Source organism: Thalassophryne amazonica, chromosome 7 (assembly GCF_902500255.1).
Source record: "Thalassophryne amazonica chromosome 7, fThaAma1.1, whole genome shotgun sequence".
In the NCBI taxonomy this organism is placed as follows: domain Eukaryota; kingdom Metazoa; phylum Chordata; class Actinopteri; order Batrachoidiformes; family Batrachoididae; genus Thalassophryne; species Thalassophryne amazonica.
The window spans coordinates 100,447,217-100,468,239 of record NC_047109.1 but is presented as its reverse complement, the minus strand read 5'-3'; the positions used below and the strand labels follow the sequence as shown (position 1 = coordinate 100,468,239).

General features: G+C 40.8%; 1 protein-coding gene across 1 annotated transcript in view; it reads right to left on the bottom strand.

The window, feature by feature from the left end:
• Window positions 1–21,023, bottom strand: part of cdkal1 (CDK5 regulatory subunit associated protein 1-like 1) — a 564,681-nt gene that overhangs the window by 203,084 nt on the left and 340,574 nt on the right. Inside the window, exon 10 of the mRNA XM_034175248.1 lies at window positions 13,618–13,763. Within this exon, the coding sequence (XP_034031139.1) occupies window positions 13,618–13,763 (146 nt within the window). The remainder of the gene's footprint in view (window positions 1–13,617; window positions 13,764–21,023) is intronic.

The following is a 21,023-nucleotide window of genomic DNA, read 5'->3' as shown; positions in this document are numbered from 1 at the left end:
GCCACCATTGTGCAAATACTCAAAATACACTAATGAAACTTTTCATATTTACTATATTTTGCATTTCTTCGAGTCAAAGTCTGTAGGGATCAAGTAAAGTGTAAAAACAATGCTGGCGCAACTTATTTTGAAAAGCTTCACTGATTCTCATGCCAGTGTGGGGACATTACCCCATGAGGTTGCATAATATTCTGAGCAGGATTGATGATTGATGATTCCACATTTACGAACGGTCAAGAACTATAAGCAGAACCATCACAAACTGAGCGAAAAGTGCCCCACCCACAGTATAGCCATGACACCGCTAAGACACCAATGTGAAGCTGTAACAACAACGCAGCAGTGCCCCAAATTACCACCACGGTCTCATTTCAACCTGATTACACTTCAGCAACAATCACTACAAATTGTCACGTCATTCAATAAAACAGTCACAAATGTGTTCTGATGCCAGTATGTCATGCCACAACATGTAAAACATAGCATGCTAATAAAAATAGGGTGCAGTAGCTACTATCATCATCATGAAATATGCACAACGGTTATGTTATTGAGCCACTATCTCACTACTGAATCAAACTCTGTGTTGGAATATGGAAGGAATGGCTGCTAGATCTCATCAGTGGAGCTTCTGACAGTACATTTAAGATGTTCCAATGTCAGGTCAAACATTACCTCATCTATCCAGCACTAATGTGAAGGCGGCACTTTTTTCTTCCTATCTGATTCGGTCTAACCAATATGGTGGCGAACGCCACTGCCGCAGCCTGGTGTCCGTAATATTTCTGTGTCTCATGAAAGACTACTCCAAACAGTGTAATGAGTTGTTCAGGGTTGGTTATGTCACAACCACAATAACTGCAAGGTGGGCCCAGTTCAGGGTAAAATTTACTTTTAGGTAAAAGTCCATGAAAGACGTTGAACTGAAAATATGCACAATAGTAATGAATGATGGCTGCAGCCTGCTGTTACGTGATCTGCACTGCAGCTTTGTAGTTTTTGGGGACTGGGTCTGTCTTTTGGCCTTCAGGTTGCATTCATGACGTATCATGATAGTTTGAAACAAGACGCAGTAAAACACTATGAAACGAGATGTCAATGCAGCAAAATTTTTTTATACTTCAAAAATGGCCATACTGCTTTGGGATCTCTCTCTGCCCATGACAACATCCCGATGTACCACCATGTGACACCTGATGTCAGCAAGACATCAGCATAACTCAATGCTTAGATCGGCCTACAGATCAGTGTGTGTCCTGTTGAACATCACTATTTATGGTCATATTCCCTCCAGAGAAAAGTACTATTGTGAAAAGTGTTATGTGGCAAGCAGAAAAATGTATTTTTAATGTATTTATTTACTGTATGTTATCCAGAAAACAAATCCAGACCTCAGGTAAATTTATCAACAATCTAGTGTTTTTTTTCTGTTTTTTTTTTAATAGATAACAGCACTGCATGTTTTCTGTTACTCCTCGAGCCTGTAAGGGGTATTTGTGGAGATCTCCTGCGGCGAGCATCAACATATTCTGTGTACCGAGTCAAAGGATTTCAATGAAAAACCACAAGTCCGAACACAGACGGTTACTGCTTCATTTACTTTACCTGCTGAATCATCAAAGAGAAAGGAGGGGTAAAAGTTGACAAATCCCGCCATGTGGCAGGCTATCGCGCCTAACCTGTCTTGCTCATTGTGCTCTCCTCCCGCCTCTGTTGCACTCTTTTCCCTCGTCAATTCTGCTGTCTTATCTTTCTGTTTTTTTCCATGCCTTCAGGGAACCTGGCACTTCTCTTGCAGTGAAACATTAGCTCTGACTGATACTTTAAACCTTTAAGTTTCTGAGTGCGTGTGCGTGCATTAATTAGGCCATTAAATGATGTCTTTGACAACAAACAGAGCAGCGGATCGTCTTCGCATGACACGCTGTTGTCACACTGTTGAAGCATGTGCACTGCCGTGACCCGTGGAAGCCTGATACAGCCGTGGCACACCTCGTGACAAATAGAGGTGACTAACACGTGCACACACAAAGACAACATGCAACCATAAATGTTGGCGCCGTCTGGTAGGAGAAAACAAGTCACTACAATCACACAGAAAGAGAGTTACACAAGCAAAGTCTATCAACAAGTCATGTTGTTACAGCATCTATTTCCAAACACATTCTGCAGACACACACTGTACCTGGCAGTAACGTAGATGTCCAAGATGCACAGAAGATGAGGAAACCCAGCTGGACATATTTCATTCAAACTTAGTGGGAATGTTACTTGGGTAGATATTTTTAGAGGTGATTAAATTTTAGAGTAGCTGGGTCAAAGGTCAGAATGAAGGAAACCATTTTATTTTTAATATGTCAATGACCAAGACACCTAGATGACTCATCGGAAGCATATATTGATCAGCAAAATATCTGTGATTGATTGGTATTCATGACTTCATCATGAATTCATATGATAAAGTCACACATAGTCAAAAAATACCATCACAGACATATGTGCCTAAGTGGCTCTACTCTATTCTACTCTTCTATTCTACTCTTCCTTTTTTAGTTATTTAGATATACCTTAGTATATACTAGTATAGTTCTAACTTAGAACTGGAATATATTATAGAAGATATACCTTACTGAATTTTCATATGTATACATACTTGTATATTAGTGATGTGTAGAGCGTATGGGGTACTCAACATCAGCCCTCTCATGCATTTCATTATAAATTAAAAAGCTACTTGCCTTGTTTTGTTTTTTGGTTGATTTTTTTTTTTAACATTTGATTGTTTTTTAGACAGTATTTAAGAACTGATGTACATAGGGAACTAAGTAAGTAACGAACTAAGCAAATGTGTGACTTGTACTTACCTAATAGTGTGTAAATGACACATTTGAGTTATACAATGAGAATTATAAGGAATGTAATTATCAGAGGTGGGACAAAGTCACTGTCAAGTCATTCTCCAGTCATCAATCTACAAGTCCCAAGTCAAGTCTCAAGTCATCTTGCAAACAATTGGTGGTCATTATGACTTGACACTTGACTTGGGACTTGCTGATTCATGACTTGAGAGTGACTTTGTCCCACCTCTGGTAATTATGTAAGCACTTTTTGACATTTTAACGAGATGGACTTCCATATTGTTTCTAAGAAAGTATTTTTAACTATTGTTTTTGACTCAGCTTTGCGGCATCCTTTATGATGAGTTCACACTCTGACGATTAGCACGGCGTTTGCCGACAGAGTGGAAAGTTGATTAACGTTGACTATCGCCTATGGACGCCGCAGGAGCTAAGTCAATGTCAGTGGGGTAACACAGATGTTCATTGTGGCCCTAGAACAATTTTGAAAAACTTCAAAGATCATGCTAAAATGTCAGCAAGAGTTGAGGTCCACTACACCTGACTGGATGCACCACTGGATGCACCACTTCCTCTGGATCCCTTGAGATATATGTAGAAATATGAAGAAATGTGAAGGAATATGTAGAACCTGTCTCAACGATGCACCAGTAACGAGTGACCCAATCACAGAGTTACATTGATTTTATACTCAACGTAACACTACTGTTGGGAAGGTGTCGTAGCACGGACCCACAACAGGGGGCGCAAATGAACGGACAATGAATAAGCCAAAAAGTAACAATTTAATGTTGTGATAATACACAACTAAAGTCACAGAAATCTGCACAGTCAATTGACACCAGGTGACGTGTGGGCAGGCTCGAAGATAGAAGACCCCCGACGAGAGAGAAGCCGTGTCCCACCACCAACGGTCTGAAGAACACCGGAACCGCCAAGTCCCGAGTCCCCAGGTGGCCTCTGTCTTCGGCTGTCGACCCTGGTACTGCTGGCAGAAAGCAGAGATAAGATGAATGAGTGCGAGTCCGCACACTCAGTAATCCACAGTCCACACACAGTTAGGAGGGAGCACCTCCACCTCCAATCACACACTCGTGCAGCTCCTGGTTAACCACTTATCTGGGCTGGGGTGTGAGGCGAAGACGTTGCTGTCACACCAAACGCCAATTCCCCAGACAAGGCAACACTCCAGGAAAACGGCTGCAACAGAAGTTCAGGTTATTACATACAAAGTGTCAGTCAGCACAGAAATTACCTCTTCAGTAGTTGCGATTTCTCGGCGAAGAGGTGGAGTTGCAGTCCGGCTTTTATGGTGGTGATGATGATGATGAAGGAGTGACAGCTGGTGCAGAGGATGAATGACAGCTGTCACTTCTTCTGGGTCTGGCGCCCTCTCGTGCTTGGAGCCCGCACTCCAAGCAGGGCGCCCTCTGGTGGTGGTGGGCCAGCAGTACCTCCTCTTCAGCGGCCCACATAACAACTACGTCACAAATGCAGAATAGACGGGAGTAACGAGACTGCTCCGAGGAGTGCGCTACCAATGCACCTGCCCTATGACAGCAAAAACTGAACTATGTCCTATAGTAAGTCAGTGAACCGTCGCCAAACGTTGAGCTCCGCCAGTACAATGTCACCCTCTGCTGACATACTTATGAAGACAGGAAATTTGGAGTGCAGGAACGAGCCTTCTCCAGCATTTCACAGGGGGTTTTGAGAATCTGCTTCTATCCGGCAGCATCAAGCACTTCATGTCATGGGAATGGGCCCTTTAGAATTTGGTATAATAACAACCAGAAAAATATTAATAAACAAATAAAAGGAAATTCTGAAACATTTAGAATTTCTATGTTTAAAATTTAGGTTGTGAACAGAAATGAAGACAAATTGTATTTTTGTTTCATTTTTCAAAGCATTGTTCAGTTCAAAACAAACCACAAACTGTTTTAGGGTACTCCTCTAAACCTGGTTTTGGAGCAAGTGGATACTGTTGTTGGTTACAGTGCAAACAAGCCTGTTCTCTTTGTAGTTGCCACTTCACAGTTTAGCACATGTCTCTCAGTCCAGGCTCCTCAGCTTTGGGAACTCCCTGCCCGAGCTTCTTACACTAGATCATTCAGTATAATCTTTTAAAACACTCCTTAATGCTCAAGTCTGTTGAAAGGATTCCCCCTAGTTTTATTACATTCTTCGTTACATTTGTTTCTTTGTTATTTCTTTAACCTTCTTAATTATTGACAACAGTTGTGTGTTTCTAAGGTGTATAGCATTTTGAAAGTGATATATATATAACACAGGTTAACGCTGATCTGACACCACCATCTTATGACGGGAAGCACGTGGAACGAGTGCAGTCTTCCAAAAACATTTTTCCAAACAGAAGCACATTTAAAACCATGTAAACAGATTAAATGTTTTACAGAATGAATGCATTCAAAGCTAAAGCAACACACAGTACGTATAGCTTTTTGTCTTTGTTGCTGAGTACATGTACAGTGTTTTTGAGTCATTGCTAAGCAAGGGGGGTGGGATCATGAATAGCTCAAACATGAAGTTAATATAAAACTACACTTTGGAGTAACTGGATCATCAGCTGAAATCAGGTGCAGCTATAAGCATAAGAAAAGATGGGTTAACAGGTTCAAAAGTGATGTGTGCTTTCAGAGTGGGTACAAAAGAAATGCAGTATCTTGAAGGCCAGTGCGGTTGCATTTACGTACAGGCAGTATGGTGATCCACCTGAGAAAAATCTGTCTTTCTTAGAAAGATGTGACATTACAAATGCGTTAAGAAATGACGGCTCATTTCTTGAAACACAGTAAAAATGAAGCTTTGACCAAATGCTGAAATGGTTAAAAATTGTGTACCCCAAAACATCACGCTGATGTTCAAAGGTCACAGCACCAGTCAGATCCTGACATTACACAGATGTATGGAGTATTCTTGGCATTTTAAAATTGGCATTTTAAAATTGTAAAGATTCTACAGTGGCTGCAGATGGAAATGACTAAACCGGTGGTTCACAATCTGTTCTCATACTGTGTCATTTTTTGTTTGTGTGTTTGTTTGGTTTTAGCGCTGCTCTACCCACAAATCAGGCAAAGATGACCATATTCAGAAACTATGTGGTGCTGTGCATGTGCAGATTTGGAATCACTGTCCTCAACATTTTAATAATAATCTTCCACTTAGGTTTTTTACATTTGCAACTAACAGCATTATTACTAGGGATGTCCCGATCAGGTTTTTTTGGCCCCGATCCGATTCCGAGTCATCTGATTTTGAGTATCTGCCGATACCGAGTCCCGAGCAGATACTTTAAAAAACTGAATGAACAATGAACAAATGCTAAATATATAATATATAATCACCTTTTTTTATTATTTATCACTTAAACAGTGCACTTATCCTTGAGGTAGCTTGAACAATCAAGTAATAATCAACCAGACTTAAAAAATGTACAAATTCCCATGTTATTTTATTTGTCTAAAAATAAATGTCCAAGGTTCCTCATGTTAAACAAGAAATTATCTAATCTGAAATCACAGGTGGTTTTAATTTACAGATGAAAGGTTTCTAAAGAAACATTTATTGATTTAGCTATTTTAATTACAAGTGTTCTAAACTTTTAACAGTAATCAGAAATTTTGAGGTAACAAACAACAACAACAAAAAAACATTTCCAAGGTTTTTTGTTTAGAAAAAAGCTTTATAAATGAGCAGTCCTGTGACACATTTCTGTTTTGTACAGATCATTGGTTTCTGCCACCAGTCTTCTGTGTTTTGGCCCAACGCGTCGTTTCTATTGGACAGCGCGAAGCTACGTCACAGCTCAGAGCGTTGAAAGTTGGACTGGGTTGAACTTTGACCACGTCAGCCTGCCGACAAGCGGCAATGCGTGCTCCTGTCAGAAGCGTCGCTTTAGCTTGGCTTTTGACGCGATGCTTCTGACGCCTCTAAAAAGCAACGCGTCTCATTGAAAATAATGCTTTTTAGACCAATTCTTGACGCCTCTGACGCTTCCGACGCGTGAAAGGCCCATTAATCTGCAATAATGAGCTTGAAATAGCGCTGATCAAAATAATGAGGATAAAATCTATATCAGATTCCTGATTGGGATGCAACGACCGATTTTGATCAAGTCTGAAACCACGTGATCTGGCCCGATTTCCGATCACGTGATCGGATCGGGACATCCCTAATTTCTGTCACTGATACTTTTCAAAAATGGTTAGAAAAAAATAGATTTAACAATTTCACAGCAAAAAGGACAAATCAAGCAAAAGTCTAACCATGTATCCAATATAGAGGAACAATACAACTGAGAAGTGCGTGCATGAGTGCACAGTTGAGAAAAGGATTGTCATTTCATTAAAAAAAAGGAAAAGGTTTTCAACACAATCGCCAGGGGAAGCCAGAGGTTCTGAAGACCACTTCACTTCAAGCCTAAATCCTCCCATGAAGGTTGACAGACCTACAGTAAATTCAATTCTACTCCAAATCACCTGCAGAGCCATTTCACAAACTACAAATACACCGTGATTCGTTTCCATTATTTCGCCTTTGGCCTGTGTGATTCAGAAGCACTTAATCCTCTGGGGCAGTTTGAGGCGAATCATCAGAAGTATCGTTGCAAAGTAAAACCCGTCTGTGCAAAATCCTCCAGCAACGTCAGTCGAGAACAGCCTTACTGAACAAAAACAGGACTTTCACCGTGCATCAACACAGTCAGGTTGTATTTCCCTATGCAATTAATATACCTTTTAAACAATAAAGTGGCTTACAAGATCGCATATAGTAATAATTTTTTCTAACATGAATAACGACTACGTATTTAACTATGCATAATATCAAAATAATGTAATAAAAGTAACTCCATCACATGGTTGATGAAGTACAGATTGACAAAGTAAACATTTTCTCCAAAGCTTTACAAAACCTCTGTGATGAAAGAATGAAAAGGTTTAACAAAAAATCCTGCGGGGAAGCAGATTAGTATTCTAAAAACAGGATGCACTTTGAAGGTCAATAAAATTACAACATGACAACCAGAGATGTGGCATGAATAGGAATTAATCAATAAACCCTCATTTTGTCCTTTCAATGGTGTTTTCAGTTGGCTGCAGCATTTTCACAAAGTGTGAGCTTGGCTGTCTTCAATAATTGCCAGAATCTGAGGCAAAAGACAGCGACAAATTGATGTTCTCAAACCGTTCCATTTACATGTTTTATTAAGGGTCAAAGATGTCCTGACCTAATGATGGCTTTGATCTGAGTACGAATAAGCTGCCAGTGATGGTAAACGATTTGTGCAATCAACCAACAAGACACAAATGCACAAAGCTATACGGAAAAATATCAAACTGATCACCTGCACTTTGGACAACCAACCACAATGTTACTGTTGTTGTCTACTTTTGTTTGTGGGTTGTGGTGGGGTACGCATATATTTAAGTGACTAGTACCATTTACATTTGTTTTAGGGTGTTTTCACACCAAGTCCAGATCAAAGTCCGAACCAAGGATCAGTTCATGTTTTTGTTACGGGAGCAGAAGTACCCATTTTCACTCAGTAGTTACAAAATTGTCATTAAACTTTAAAATGTTGTCATTAAATTATTTTCATTTAAAGTATGTAAGCACACCATTTGAATCTGTGCAACAATGTTGTGGTTTTAGGCTATAAATAAACTACAGCATGAACAGACTGCTCCTGTTCAGTCTTTTAAAAGTGCTGTACAACTGTGCTAAAATTATCCAAGTTGATATGATTTACGAGGTCTATTAGAAAAGTATCCGACCTTATTATTTTTTTCAAAAACCATATGGATTTGAATCACGTGTGATTACATCAGACATGCTTGAACCCTCGTGGGCATGCAAGAGTTTTTTCACGCCTGTCGGTTTCGTCATTCACCTGTGGGCAGTCTTTGAGTGAGGAGTCGCCCACCCTCTCGTCGATTTTTTCATTGTTTAGGAATGGCTCAGAGACTGCTGCTTTGTTTGTTCAAAATTTTTTTAAAACTGTAAGGCACAACTGAGTGGACACCATTCGATAAATTCAGCTGGTTTTCGGTAAAAATTTTAACGGCTGATGAGAGATTTTGGTCTGGTAGTGTCGCCGTAAGGACGGCCCACGGCACCTGATGGCGATTTGCGCGTCGAGGCGGCAGCGTCTCGCCATTTCAAGTTGAAAACTTCCACATTTCAGGCTCTGTTGACCCAGTAAGTCGTCAGAGAACAGAGAACTTTCAGAAGAAGTCGGCATGAGGAGTTTATTCGGACATTCCACTGTTAACGGACATTTTGTAATGAAAGAACGTGCGGGCAGAGTCGCATGTCGGGCCGGACCCGACCGGGGGGGTCGCGACAGGAAAAACACCTCCGTTGGAAACCTTAACGGGCAAGTTGGAACATGCCCAAGCTGTTAAACAATTTCTCAATTACTCACTTGTTGAAAGCCATCAAAAGCCGCCAGAATTTTACAAATGGTTTTCAACACGGAGGTGTTTTTCCTGTCGCGGCGCACACAGATTTGCGCACGTCTTTCATTAAAAAATGTCCTTAAACAGTGGAATGTCCGCATAAAGTCCTCATGCCAGCCTCTTCTGAATCTTCTCTGTTCTCTCATGACGTCCTGGGTGAATTAAGCCTTAAATTAGGATGTTTTCAGCTCAAAACAGGCCGACGACGGCGCCTGGAAGCGCTGCACGACGTCCCGCTCCGTGGGAAGTCCTTACACCGACAGAAACACCCCATAATCTCTCATCAGCCGTTAAACTTTTCACCGAAAACCAGCTTAATTTCTGAAATAGTGTCCACTCGGATATTCCTCACAGGTCCAGAAAAAATTTTGATAAAGCAACGCGCGTCGTCTCGAGCAGCGTGTGAAACAAAGGAATTCAGCCGAGAGGGCGGGACCACATCTCACTCAAGGCCTGCCCACAGGGAAATGACATCACCGACACGAGTGAAAAAACTCACGCATGCGCACGAGGGTTCAAGCATGATTGGTGTAATCGCATGTCATTCAAATCCATATAGTTTAAAAAAAAAAATAAAAGGGTCGGTTTATTATCTAATAGACCTCGTATTTACGTTCTGATGTCATCTACATAGGTTGTGTCTCCGTATGTACTTGACAGTGATTGATTTGTGCGTGTGTCTGATGTTGGAGGACAATGCAGTTTCAATGGAAAAAAACGAATGGAAAAAAAATTCCTGTTGTTTCAACTACACTTTTATTGTTATGGTATTTTTTTTTTTTTTTTTTTTTTTACCAGCATGCAATAGTACTTGGCGTTAAAAGTTTAAAAATTTTCAACTGCCGGTGTGACAAGGACAAAACAGATGTTTTATATTTAACAAGGAGAAAAAATGGGCATCAAAAGAGGTGAAGTCACCCCAAATTAATCAGGTAAACACAAATAATTTGTGTGATAATACAGATAGGATTTAAGCTACAACTTCCCAAAAAGGTTAAAATTTTAAGCAATCGTTAGAGCCAGAGATTTCTTTTTTAATATAACTCTCTGCAAAAGACCAAAACTCTGCTATATTTTTAAAATAATTAAATTATTGTCCATTTCTTTTCTTTTTCAGCTGTTTAACGTGTGACAATATCCTGCCTGAACTCTGTTTTTGACCGACAACATCCCAAAAAGGTGAAATCTTAAAGCAATCATCAGAGCAAAAGCTTTCTTTTTTAATATAACTCTGTGCAAAAGGACAAAACTCTGCTGAATCTTTAAATGAACTCAGTTATTGTCCATTTCTTTTCTTTTTCAACTGTGTGATGATAAACTGCCTTAACTCCCTGTTTTTGACCAAACTATCCAAAAAACTGTTTTTCATACTGCAAAAAACCACCATGGTTCAGTTTTATGGGGACCAACATCACCGATTTTGTCAGAACAAATTTTGGACCTTTGGTGTAGACTGCGGGCCTAAAGAACCTTCATGCCTGCTATTGTGGTTCAGACCAAACTAAAAACTTTGAAGGTCTGGACCAAACAAGGTAGATGTAAGAGCACCCTTATTTTCCCCTGACACCATCAAGGCACCTTTTGGCGCCGATGATCCTACGTACTCGTTCAAAATGGAACAATTTGGCTCAGTAGGCTGGCCTCCAACTGAAGAGTTTCAGGATTAAATCCCAATATTCCTGTCTGTGGGTAGAACTGTCTGAGAAAAACACCTAACTGCTCCTTCCTGGGGATTAAATTAACGTACAGGTGGTCCCAGCTTTTAGAGGACAAATTTCATATTGAGCATGATGTTATCATAACAACAGTATACAGTGTTCACGGACGGCATTACCTAGTGTTGGAACGGATTGGAACGTGGATGTATTTCCACAGTGTGGACTTTTACAACTATTCTATGAAGACAGTGATCGTAGATAGGCTATATCGGCACAATGTATTTTAAAATCCTTATCCATGTCAAAAATAGTTACATTTATGGGTCTCTCTGTTTGCTTGTACAACCATGTTGCCAATGTGCCGGGAAATTTCTCACACCCCTTCGTTTGAAATGTAGTGTGGAAAAATCTTTGATACCCTTCCATCCAAAATAGATTCTGCATTATCTTCTCCCCTGATGTGAACACACAAAATGGAGGGGGAGGGCTAAAATGTTGACACATTTAGGGTATCAAGTGATCTTTTTCCAATAGGATTGGGTCTTGAACTCTAACCAATGTCATACGGCAACACTCTTTGGTACTAGTTCTCTTCTGAGGATGCTTGGATACTGTTGGAATTACTTTGTGTTAAACAAATGGTTACTTTGGGAAATAGGTTAAGGAGTATCATTTGCATCACGGGGGGACTTCAGCTACAAAGTTCTGGCCACGTGATTTTTATTTATTTATTTTTTTTGAGCCTCAGTGTTGAGGACCCCAGCAAATGGAAATTATTGGCATGTGAGGATGGGTCAGTTGTCTGCTTGAATGGCTACCATCCAGGACCTGAGGGGGTTCCATAGCGTATTGGATACTCCCACACCTGACCTAGAAGACTTGTGTCGTACTGTGTGCACCCCAACACACACACACACACACACACACACACACACACACACACACACACACACACACACACACACACGCACGCACGCACATGGTCTCACCTCACCTTTCTGTTGAGGTGAACTTCATATGGCTAAACAAAGAACTAATGGTGAGCACTTGGATTAACAGTCACTTCTGAGGCTGACTCACTACTGCACACAGGGTACTTCCCAGTTCTCCTCGAGTTGTGCGGGTTTGCTTAAGAGCACTGGTGTGAAAAGGAGAGGGAATCAATAAGCAACACGTTACGACTCTCATACACATAGCCCATTGTGTGAAGCCTTCTTCTTTTCTGTTCAACGTGTTTGACAGAATTATCAACAGCAGTGGAGACATGAAGACAGACTAGTGTAGCCTGTGACTAAACAGATTACAGTTGCAGGCCTGTTGTTCTGGGTTTAAAGTAGTGTAGCTCGCAGTGCTAAATAGAAGGGCTTGGTCAGAATGCAGTATCAATTTACTTGCAATGGCACCACCATTAGTTTTCACCTCCAAAACAGCTGAATGCTAATCAGAGAACAACAGTTAGATTATGCTGATTTTTTTATGCATTTTTTAACAACATGACCAGCTTCGTCTTGCACACAAACACACATATAAACTTGCAGACATCTAAAAGCTGAGGAAGAGGTCTTAGGCTTGTCTGAAACCGTGCTCCCTCCCACAGACTTTAAACTGCACCCCAGATATAACAGCTTAAGCCAAACGGGTCAGACCAGAGGAATTATAGTGGTATTGATTTCACATAGATATCACATAAACTGTGTGTGCGTGCATGAGCGTGGAGGTAACTGCAGTCAGTAACCACATACAAAAGGGTAACTACAGAGTTCATGTCAACAAGACCTTATCACTTGATACCCTAAATGTGTCAAGCTTGCATGTGTTTGTTCGTGGGTGTCTCTGTATTGTCTCCTCCCATGACCATTTACAACAGTGTGTCAGGATTCCAACCAGATGAGTATCATTGTGTTTGACTTTCCACTGCACTCTAAAACAACACCTGGAGACAGAGGGATAGAGACGTCTTCTCTAGGCTAAACAACTGTCTAAAAACCAAAGCAAAGCACACACAGATAACCATCTGAGGCCACGTTGAAGCAAAAAACTGCAGGGTCGCTCCTTAATGCAAGGCCCCTTGACAAGAAACTTTAAATACAGTAAAAAGGCTTTGCCCAGTTAGAAAAAAACAAATCCAATCTAGCCAGAAGTCTGCAATGTGCCTTCCCACAAACTGTAAGAGAAAATTTCTCTTCTATCTTTTTTAAGAAAATTCTTCTCTGTTCCATTCCACAATGAAGCATTCTAAATATTCAATCCAATTCGTGTTATCACAATATACACACATTCTGAAAATCCTTCTGATTATAATTTCATGATCTATTTAAAGAGTATTAGTAATTACATAATTTGCATGTTTAGCTTTCTTCTACTCCAAACAGAAAAAAACAAACCCACTTATCAAGACCAATCACTGCGGTCAGCTGCCTGTGATGCTAACTTTAATGATTGTTGTCACTCAAAAATGGACTAAATTTGAAAGTACAACAGTATCACAATGCGTGATGTTTCAGACAAAACGGATGTGGAGAACTGCAACAACTGCGTTCATACCATAAAGACACTAACATGCATCACTTTGGAAACAAGGACTTTACAGTTCCATAAGTGGTCCACATCCGGTCATACCTCTCTTTGAGGAAATCCACCACTCGTTTAAAGTCACTGATGCAATATTCTCTCTTCATATCCATCAGGACGCTATCTGAGGCTGACTGCACAGGAACATGAAGGAACGCATAAACACGTGGATGATTCAGTATCTTTGCCATCTCCTGTAGGAAAACACAGGGAGAAAGACAGAGAGAAACAGGATGTCAGTCAAAGATACAAACCAGGAACGGCACAATATTTAAATCTGAGTACACACAGTGTTGTGAAGATGGTTTGGTACCCCTTGAACTTTTACCCACTAGTTTTTTTTTTACTGGCGTCCTATATCCCACATACAACCCCAATTTCAATGAAGCTGGGATGTTGTGTAAAATGTAAATAAAAACAGAATACAATGATTTGCAAATCCTCTTCAATCTATGTTCAATTGAATACACCACAGATATTTAACGTTCAAACTGATAAACTTTATTGTTTTTGTGCAAATATTTGCTTATTTTGTAATGGATGACTGCAACACATTTCAAAAAGCTGGGATGGTGCAACAAAAGACTGGAAAAGTTGATGAATGCTCAAAGAATACCTGTTTGGAATATTCCACAGGTTAATTGGAAACAGGTGAATGTCATGATTGGGTATAAGCCTTCAGTTAATTCAAAATGCTGCAGCTAGAGTACTGACAGGGACTAGAAGGAGAGAGCATATCTCACCCATATTGGCCTCTCTTCATTGGCTTCCTGTTAATTCTAGAATAGAATTTAAAATTCTTCTTCTTACTTATGAGGTTTTGAATAATCAGGTCCCATCTTATCTTAGGGACCTCATAGTACCATATCACCCCAATAGAGCGCTTCGCTCTCAGACTGCAGGCTTACTTGTAGTTCCTAGGGTTTGTAAGAGTAGAATGGGAGGCAGAGCCTTCAGCTTTCAGGCTCCTCTCCTCTGAAACCAGCTCCCAATTTGGATCAGGGAGACAGACACCCTCTCTACTTTTAAGATTAGGCTTAAAACTTTCCTTTTTGCTAAAGCTTATAGTTAGGGCTGGATCAGGTGACCCTGAACCATCCCTTAGTTATGCTGCTATAGACTTAGACTGCTGGGGGGTTCCCATGATGCACTGAGTGTTTCTTTCTCTTTTTGCTCTGTATGCACCACTCTGCATTTAATCATTAGTGACTGATCTCTGCTCCCCTCCACAGCATGTCTTTTTCCTGGTTCTCTCCCTCAGCCCCAACCAGTCCCAGCAGAAGACTGCCCCTCCCTGAGCCTGGTTCTGCTGGAGGTTTCTTCCTGTTAAAAGGAAGTTTTTCCTTCCCACTGTCGCCAAGTGCTTGCTCACAGGGGGTCGTTTTGACCGTTGGGGTTTTTACGTAATTATTGTATGGCTTTGCCTTACAATATAAAGCGCCTTGGGGCAACTGTTTGTTGTGATTTGGCGCTATATAAATAAAATTGATTTGATTTGATTTGAAAAGGAGCATCCCCAAAACGCTCAGCTGTTCACAAGCAAAGATAAGGCGAGGATGTTGCTACCATTTTTGGGAGAGGAGCTCGGAGGGGGTTCACAATGAAGCAGAGGCCTCTGCATGGCTACGCAGCTGCGGATATGGGGTAGCATAAATTGAGCTCAAAGGACACATCTCACATTTTTTAACGTCCCATTTAGTAAAACAACATAAAAGTACTCATGATTGTAGGTGTCTTTACACACATGTGCTAATAATTAGTGATCTCTGATGTATTTTATTCCTCTCACTCAGAGTGAACAGGTGAGCACTCTGCTCACTCTGAGAGTGAGCATTTCTGGAAAACGTTTCACTCAGCAATTCTCTGCATTTTTCGGTGTGTGGCATCCTTATTAGCAAAACAGAAACATCCCAGTGACTGACAGACAGAGGGTAACGAACCTGCTCCATCCAAAAAAGAAGCTTCTGAGCTGCTGTTCAAACGTGATGGCTCGGTTTTACAGAGAGCAGACAACACGCGTTACCCCAAAACTCTTAACTTTTTCAGTGTCGGATTTTGGAGCCTAAAGTGACACACTGTGTGGATACTGGTTACTGAAGCTGTGGACATGGACGTGGGACATCTGACACTGTTTTTAACAGACTGCCTGGACATGGAGATGGATTTGTTACACTGGAAAAGTCAGAATACATTATTTCCAGGAGTTCATGGATGTTATTTTACGTGCCACGATCGAGAGAGAGGCAGAGCTGCAGCCGGCGATCTCACACACGCACGCACTTCTTTGATCGCGTGAAGTTTACATTTGGAAATTAATCCACAACATGATGGTGAGCCTAGCATGTTCCCTTTTGTGTTTTGTGGCTAGATTTCTTTTTCTCTCTCTCTCTCTTTTTTTTTCTTTTTATTTTTTACTGTGAGAGAGTGTAAATTTGGAGCTGGAAAGTGTGTGCGTATGTGTGCTGCGAAGCTCGCTGTGTGTGTGCTTGTGTGCATTGTGTAGCTAATGAGACACTCGTTTTCCCCCAACAGCAGCGTTATTTTTTAAATTTTATTGATAACAACACTCATAATTAAACATGGACAAAACTCATCCTGGAGCAGAAATGGTTACTGAAGAGCTGCGTTTATGACTCACAGTCGTGCAGGTGCACATCAACCTTCTTGAAGCCGCAGCTTTTACAGTGACTCCATCAAAAGTAACAGTTATCATTTAAAAACGAGTCATCATAACACAACATCACACTTATGTCAACTTTGGAATTAATCTATGCCTCCATTCTTAACGTTAGCAGCTACATTCAATTGAAGCACACGCTGGGACGCTTCTAGTTGTGATGTCACTTGTCAGAAACACCCGAGTACTCACAAGTACTTTGTTTATCGGACGTCTCCGTAGTTGTTTGTTGTGAATGCTGTATACTTTGAAACCGGTCACGGAAATGCACAAAGTAACGCCGGTGGATCATCGGATGGTCACTAACAGCATAAACCTAAATAGTTATTAGTTTGGTACGACATGCCCTTTAACTGGTGTACCGTTTCTCCAACAACAACCACATTTTATTCCGGCTCCAACTATCACTGCTGCAATGACAGCAGCCAGACACACTGCAGCATCAATTAACAGCAGACAACATACACAGCAACATGAGCAAAGAAGCTGGGCATGTCCATGTGACTCGTCGTACAGGTTTTGGTCACTTTTCAAGTTTTTTTTTGTGTACCTCCCACACATACCATTTCTTGCATGCATGTGGCAGCTGACACAAGGCATGAAATGACATAAACAAAAAGTGAGATAAATCTTTAATTAGTCTTTTAATTGCTTCTAAATACAATGTGACCCGCGTTAAACCAAAAGTCCTTTGTTTCCTGAAAAAAGTTATATCTAGAAAACAAAAACCCCATCTTGACTAATTTTACCATTCAGCATGGAAATGCACAGCTTCTGCTGTGCGCTTAGCTGCATTTCATCTGAACGTCGCATTAAAAGCATTAAAGTTCCAGCTTCACCCAAAACAAAATTGAATGTTTGACAAACAAAATCTCATTTTAATTTTGAGATTTTCTGAAAATTTGTGATCAGTTAAAATCATCTATCTTTTGTGCTGCCTGTGGAACAGATTATTAAAACTCAAACCAGGTAAGCTATGAATCTCAAACCTGAAGTTGAAACATTATTTTGATGTCAACACTGAATTTAAAGAACACAAAAGCAAAAGGGGAAAAAAGCAGTACTTGACAGATGGTTCTTGTGAATACAGCCAGTAATGCTGAACAAAATGAAAGCTCCATTAACATTCCTGCTTCTGTCTACGCTCTTTTCAATGTAGACCTTCTACAGAAGGTTGCATCTGTCCTTTACTTTCCAATTCCCATTTGTATTGGGGGAAAAACTCAGAGCATTTGCACACTGAATCCAAAAACCAAAGAATCAAGGCTGCTTATGTATGTCAAGTCAACAAGTGTGCCAGAGTATAACGAAAATGAAAGGTGCACTTTTTAAAGTCCCAGGAACAAAGTGATCCACACAATAACTACATTTACATTCCATTAATATTCGAATTAAGGTCAATATTCCGGTTTCTGAATCATTAGGAATAACCTGTTTACATGCTTAAGCAGACAGAGTTACTCTTTTGTACATGGTCACTGGTATTATTTGGAATATCCCCATCTAAACAGCGACGCACGTCTTCCACCGGTGCTTGATTGGTCTGGCGTTCGTGCAAATCCTGCTTGATGTAAAACCCCTCACTGCACACTTTATACACTTTTCTCAAACAGGCATTAACATTTTCTCACTTTTCTCTCCTGTGTAAACACTCTCTTTTTTCTTCTGGGCGAGAAGATTATAAACAGACACATGCAGAACACAATGCACGTGCTCTCCCTTCGCTCACTTCCTCCGGGGGTACGGATGTGGGACCCGCAAAGAATCCACGTCATGGCCACGAAGCTCTGCGGCTGCGGTATACCGAGACCCTGCGGCGCTGTGGATTTTTTCCGCAAGAAATCTATCCTTGTGGGCTACCTCCGCATCAAAACAGCGAGCGTAGTCTCTGGACCTGTTGCCACAGTTGGCGCAGCTCCACACAGCAGAGATGAGGGCGGTGTGAGTGGCAGGCTGCGGTGTTTACCAAGCCCGTAGACTCAGTAAGCGCATCGGAGGCAGAGCAATCGCGGTGATGCTGACCAGTTCCACAACCGGCCCACCTGATAAGGACGCAGAACACAATGTGCTGTTTATCTCTGCTCCTGTTGTGTCTGGTGGGTTGCGCGTGCCGCATACAAGTAGTTGCTGTACTCAAAAGACCAAGATTCCTTGCGGATAGGACATGCGCAGAACACAAAATAATGTTCCTTTCTATGGGATATCCCGATGCGTGTTTATATGAGGTGATAATCGGGTTAGAAAAGAAGTAACCCAGGGGTCTTATTCGGGTTTTTAAAAACCGGAATATGAGCATATTCTGGTTTTTGCGGATGTTTACATGCTCGTGCACAACCGGGTTATTGCTAATATTCCGGTTATGAAAGGGTTATTGGCTGCATGTAAACGTAGTCAATGTCACCAATTAAAAGCCAACCAACAAACAAAAGTCCATCTCAAAACGCTGAGGTCAATATAGCCTTTGAACTGGGTAGATCTGAAAGAAAATTGTCTGTTTATTATTATTTGTATAACAGACTTTAAATTCAAGAGAAAAAAAAATCCAGTGCCAGACAATGTAATCAAGAATTTCCATAAAAAACTAAAATGAGACGTTTGTACGGCAACATTCTTCCTCTTTCATCTCATTTCTTCTAATTTTGTAATCACATAAATGACTTAAAAAATATATCAAATTAATTAAGGGGGTTGATTTTTTTTCTTCCATTCTTGATTTTACTTCCTCAAAAAACAGATGAATAAGGCACCACAGATGTCAAATTCTTCTGATGGACACAATCAGGATGCGATCATTACTATGCTAATCGCTGCAAGAACACAAGAAGGCGAGTGTGCATGAGAGAGGAAAGGAAGAAATGATTTAATGATTTCCTATAGAAACGTGCTGATTGCAGTCCATCTTCTCAATTAAGACCCATTGTTGGAATGCTCTCTGCTCCAAAGACAGACACAAAAGCATGTGCGCGTGTTGCTACAATCATGCGCACATGCACGGCTCAGTCACAGCACACCACAGGGGGTTGGCCACTTGCAGTGCCAAATTACAAAGAATTAATGTAGCTGGAAATGGAACTTGATTGGTGAGAGAAATCAGCCTTACAACGAGAGAGAGAGAGAGAGAGAGAGAGAGAGAGAGAGAGAGAGAGAGAGAGAGAGAGAGAGAGAGAAATTTTTGTTGTAACAGTGTTCAGATTATACCCAGTCCTGTACAAAACTTAAAGAACAAATCCTATTACCAAAACAAATAAATAAATGAAATAAAACTAAATAAATTCCAAGTTCAATAATTCAATGAATGGGTTTATTCATTATTTTTAATTTTCTTAACCATTTTTTAACCAGGTCATTCTCACTGACATAAAAAGTACAAAAGAAACCTGGCCTGGAAATCTGGGCATCACCTTGGCCTTCTCAAATTCCTGGGTTCTTAAACACTGAGGCACCTGTGTGCTGGATCATATCCAGACAAATGAACCACAGCACCAAAATGCCACAGGTGAAGTTCCCACACAATGCAAGGCTTACTCTTCATGTTAGTCTCCACGGATAACTGCTTGCTTGACACAAAGTCATTCCAGCTGGAAACAATAATCCTCTGAAGAGACCCAATGAGGGTCTGAGGCAGGGTACACCATGGACAGGATGTCAGTCTGTCACAGGGCCACATATAGACAAACAAACACATTCACATCCGCACACACACCTACGGACAATTTAAAGTTTCCAGTCCACCTATAACCTGCATGTCTTTGGATGTTGGAGGAACCCACGCTAACATGGGAAGAACATGCAAACTACACACAGAAAGGCCACAGGTGGGAATCGAACCCATGACCTTCTTGCTGTGAGGCAACAGTGCTAACCACTAATCCACCATGCCACATATAATAATAATAATAATAATAACAACAATAATGCTCAATCTCAGACTTTGGCTTTAATCTTTATAATTAGAATTATGTTAGTTTGCCAACTTTCTCATATAACCTCTGAAAATGAAAGGTAAGGTCTGGTCTATGAGCAGCTGTGTTGAGGCATCCACCACACCACTGAACCGCACTGGTTCCCGGGTAAAACATGGGTATCCCCTTGACCTTATGATGTTGCTGGGGTCCTCAACACTGAGGGATCTGCATCCTGGACCACATCCAGAGAAACGCACCACATGAATAAAATGCTGTAGCTGATGTTCCCTCACAGTGTAAGAGATACTACTTATCTCAGACTCCTTAAGTCCTTTAAGAAAAGAATGTAGGGTCTATGTATAAAATGGCTATAATTCCTAAATATTTTAATTGATTTAACGTATTTGGTGCCAAATCCCAGCATCAGTTGCACCAAGGTTCTACACACAAGCAACCCTAATCCACCCCCTACACAAGCACATTGGCAGTAACGATAAGGAAAACTTCTCTCAGGTGTTTTTTTTATTATTATTATTCCAGGAAGAAACCTCAAGCAGATCAGACTCGACTCAGTGGGGTGACCATCTACTATGGCAGCATGAACAAAATAAAATTAACGCACAAGACAGAACTGACAGAATAGGCAGTGACAGAAATCTTGCTGAGAAGAAAGCATATAAATACATAGACCTGTGCTCAGAATGAAAGATGATGCAACCAGGAGGTAAAGAACCAAGTCTCAGTAAAATTGATTCCAATTACTAAAACACTGATGGTATTGATGACATATCATACACTGGAAACAGGACATTCCTCAGTTCTCATCCCAGCCCTGACGCATCTCCTCCATCTAATAGTGAGTCATAACTAAA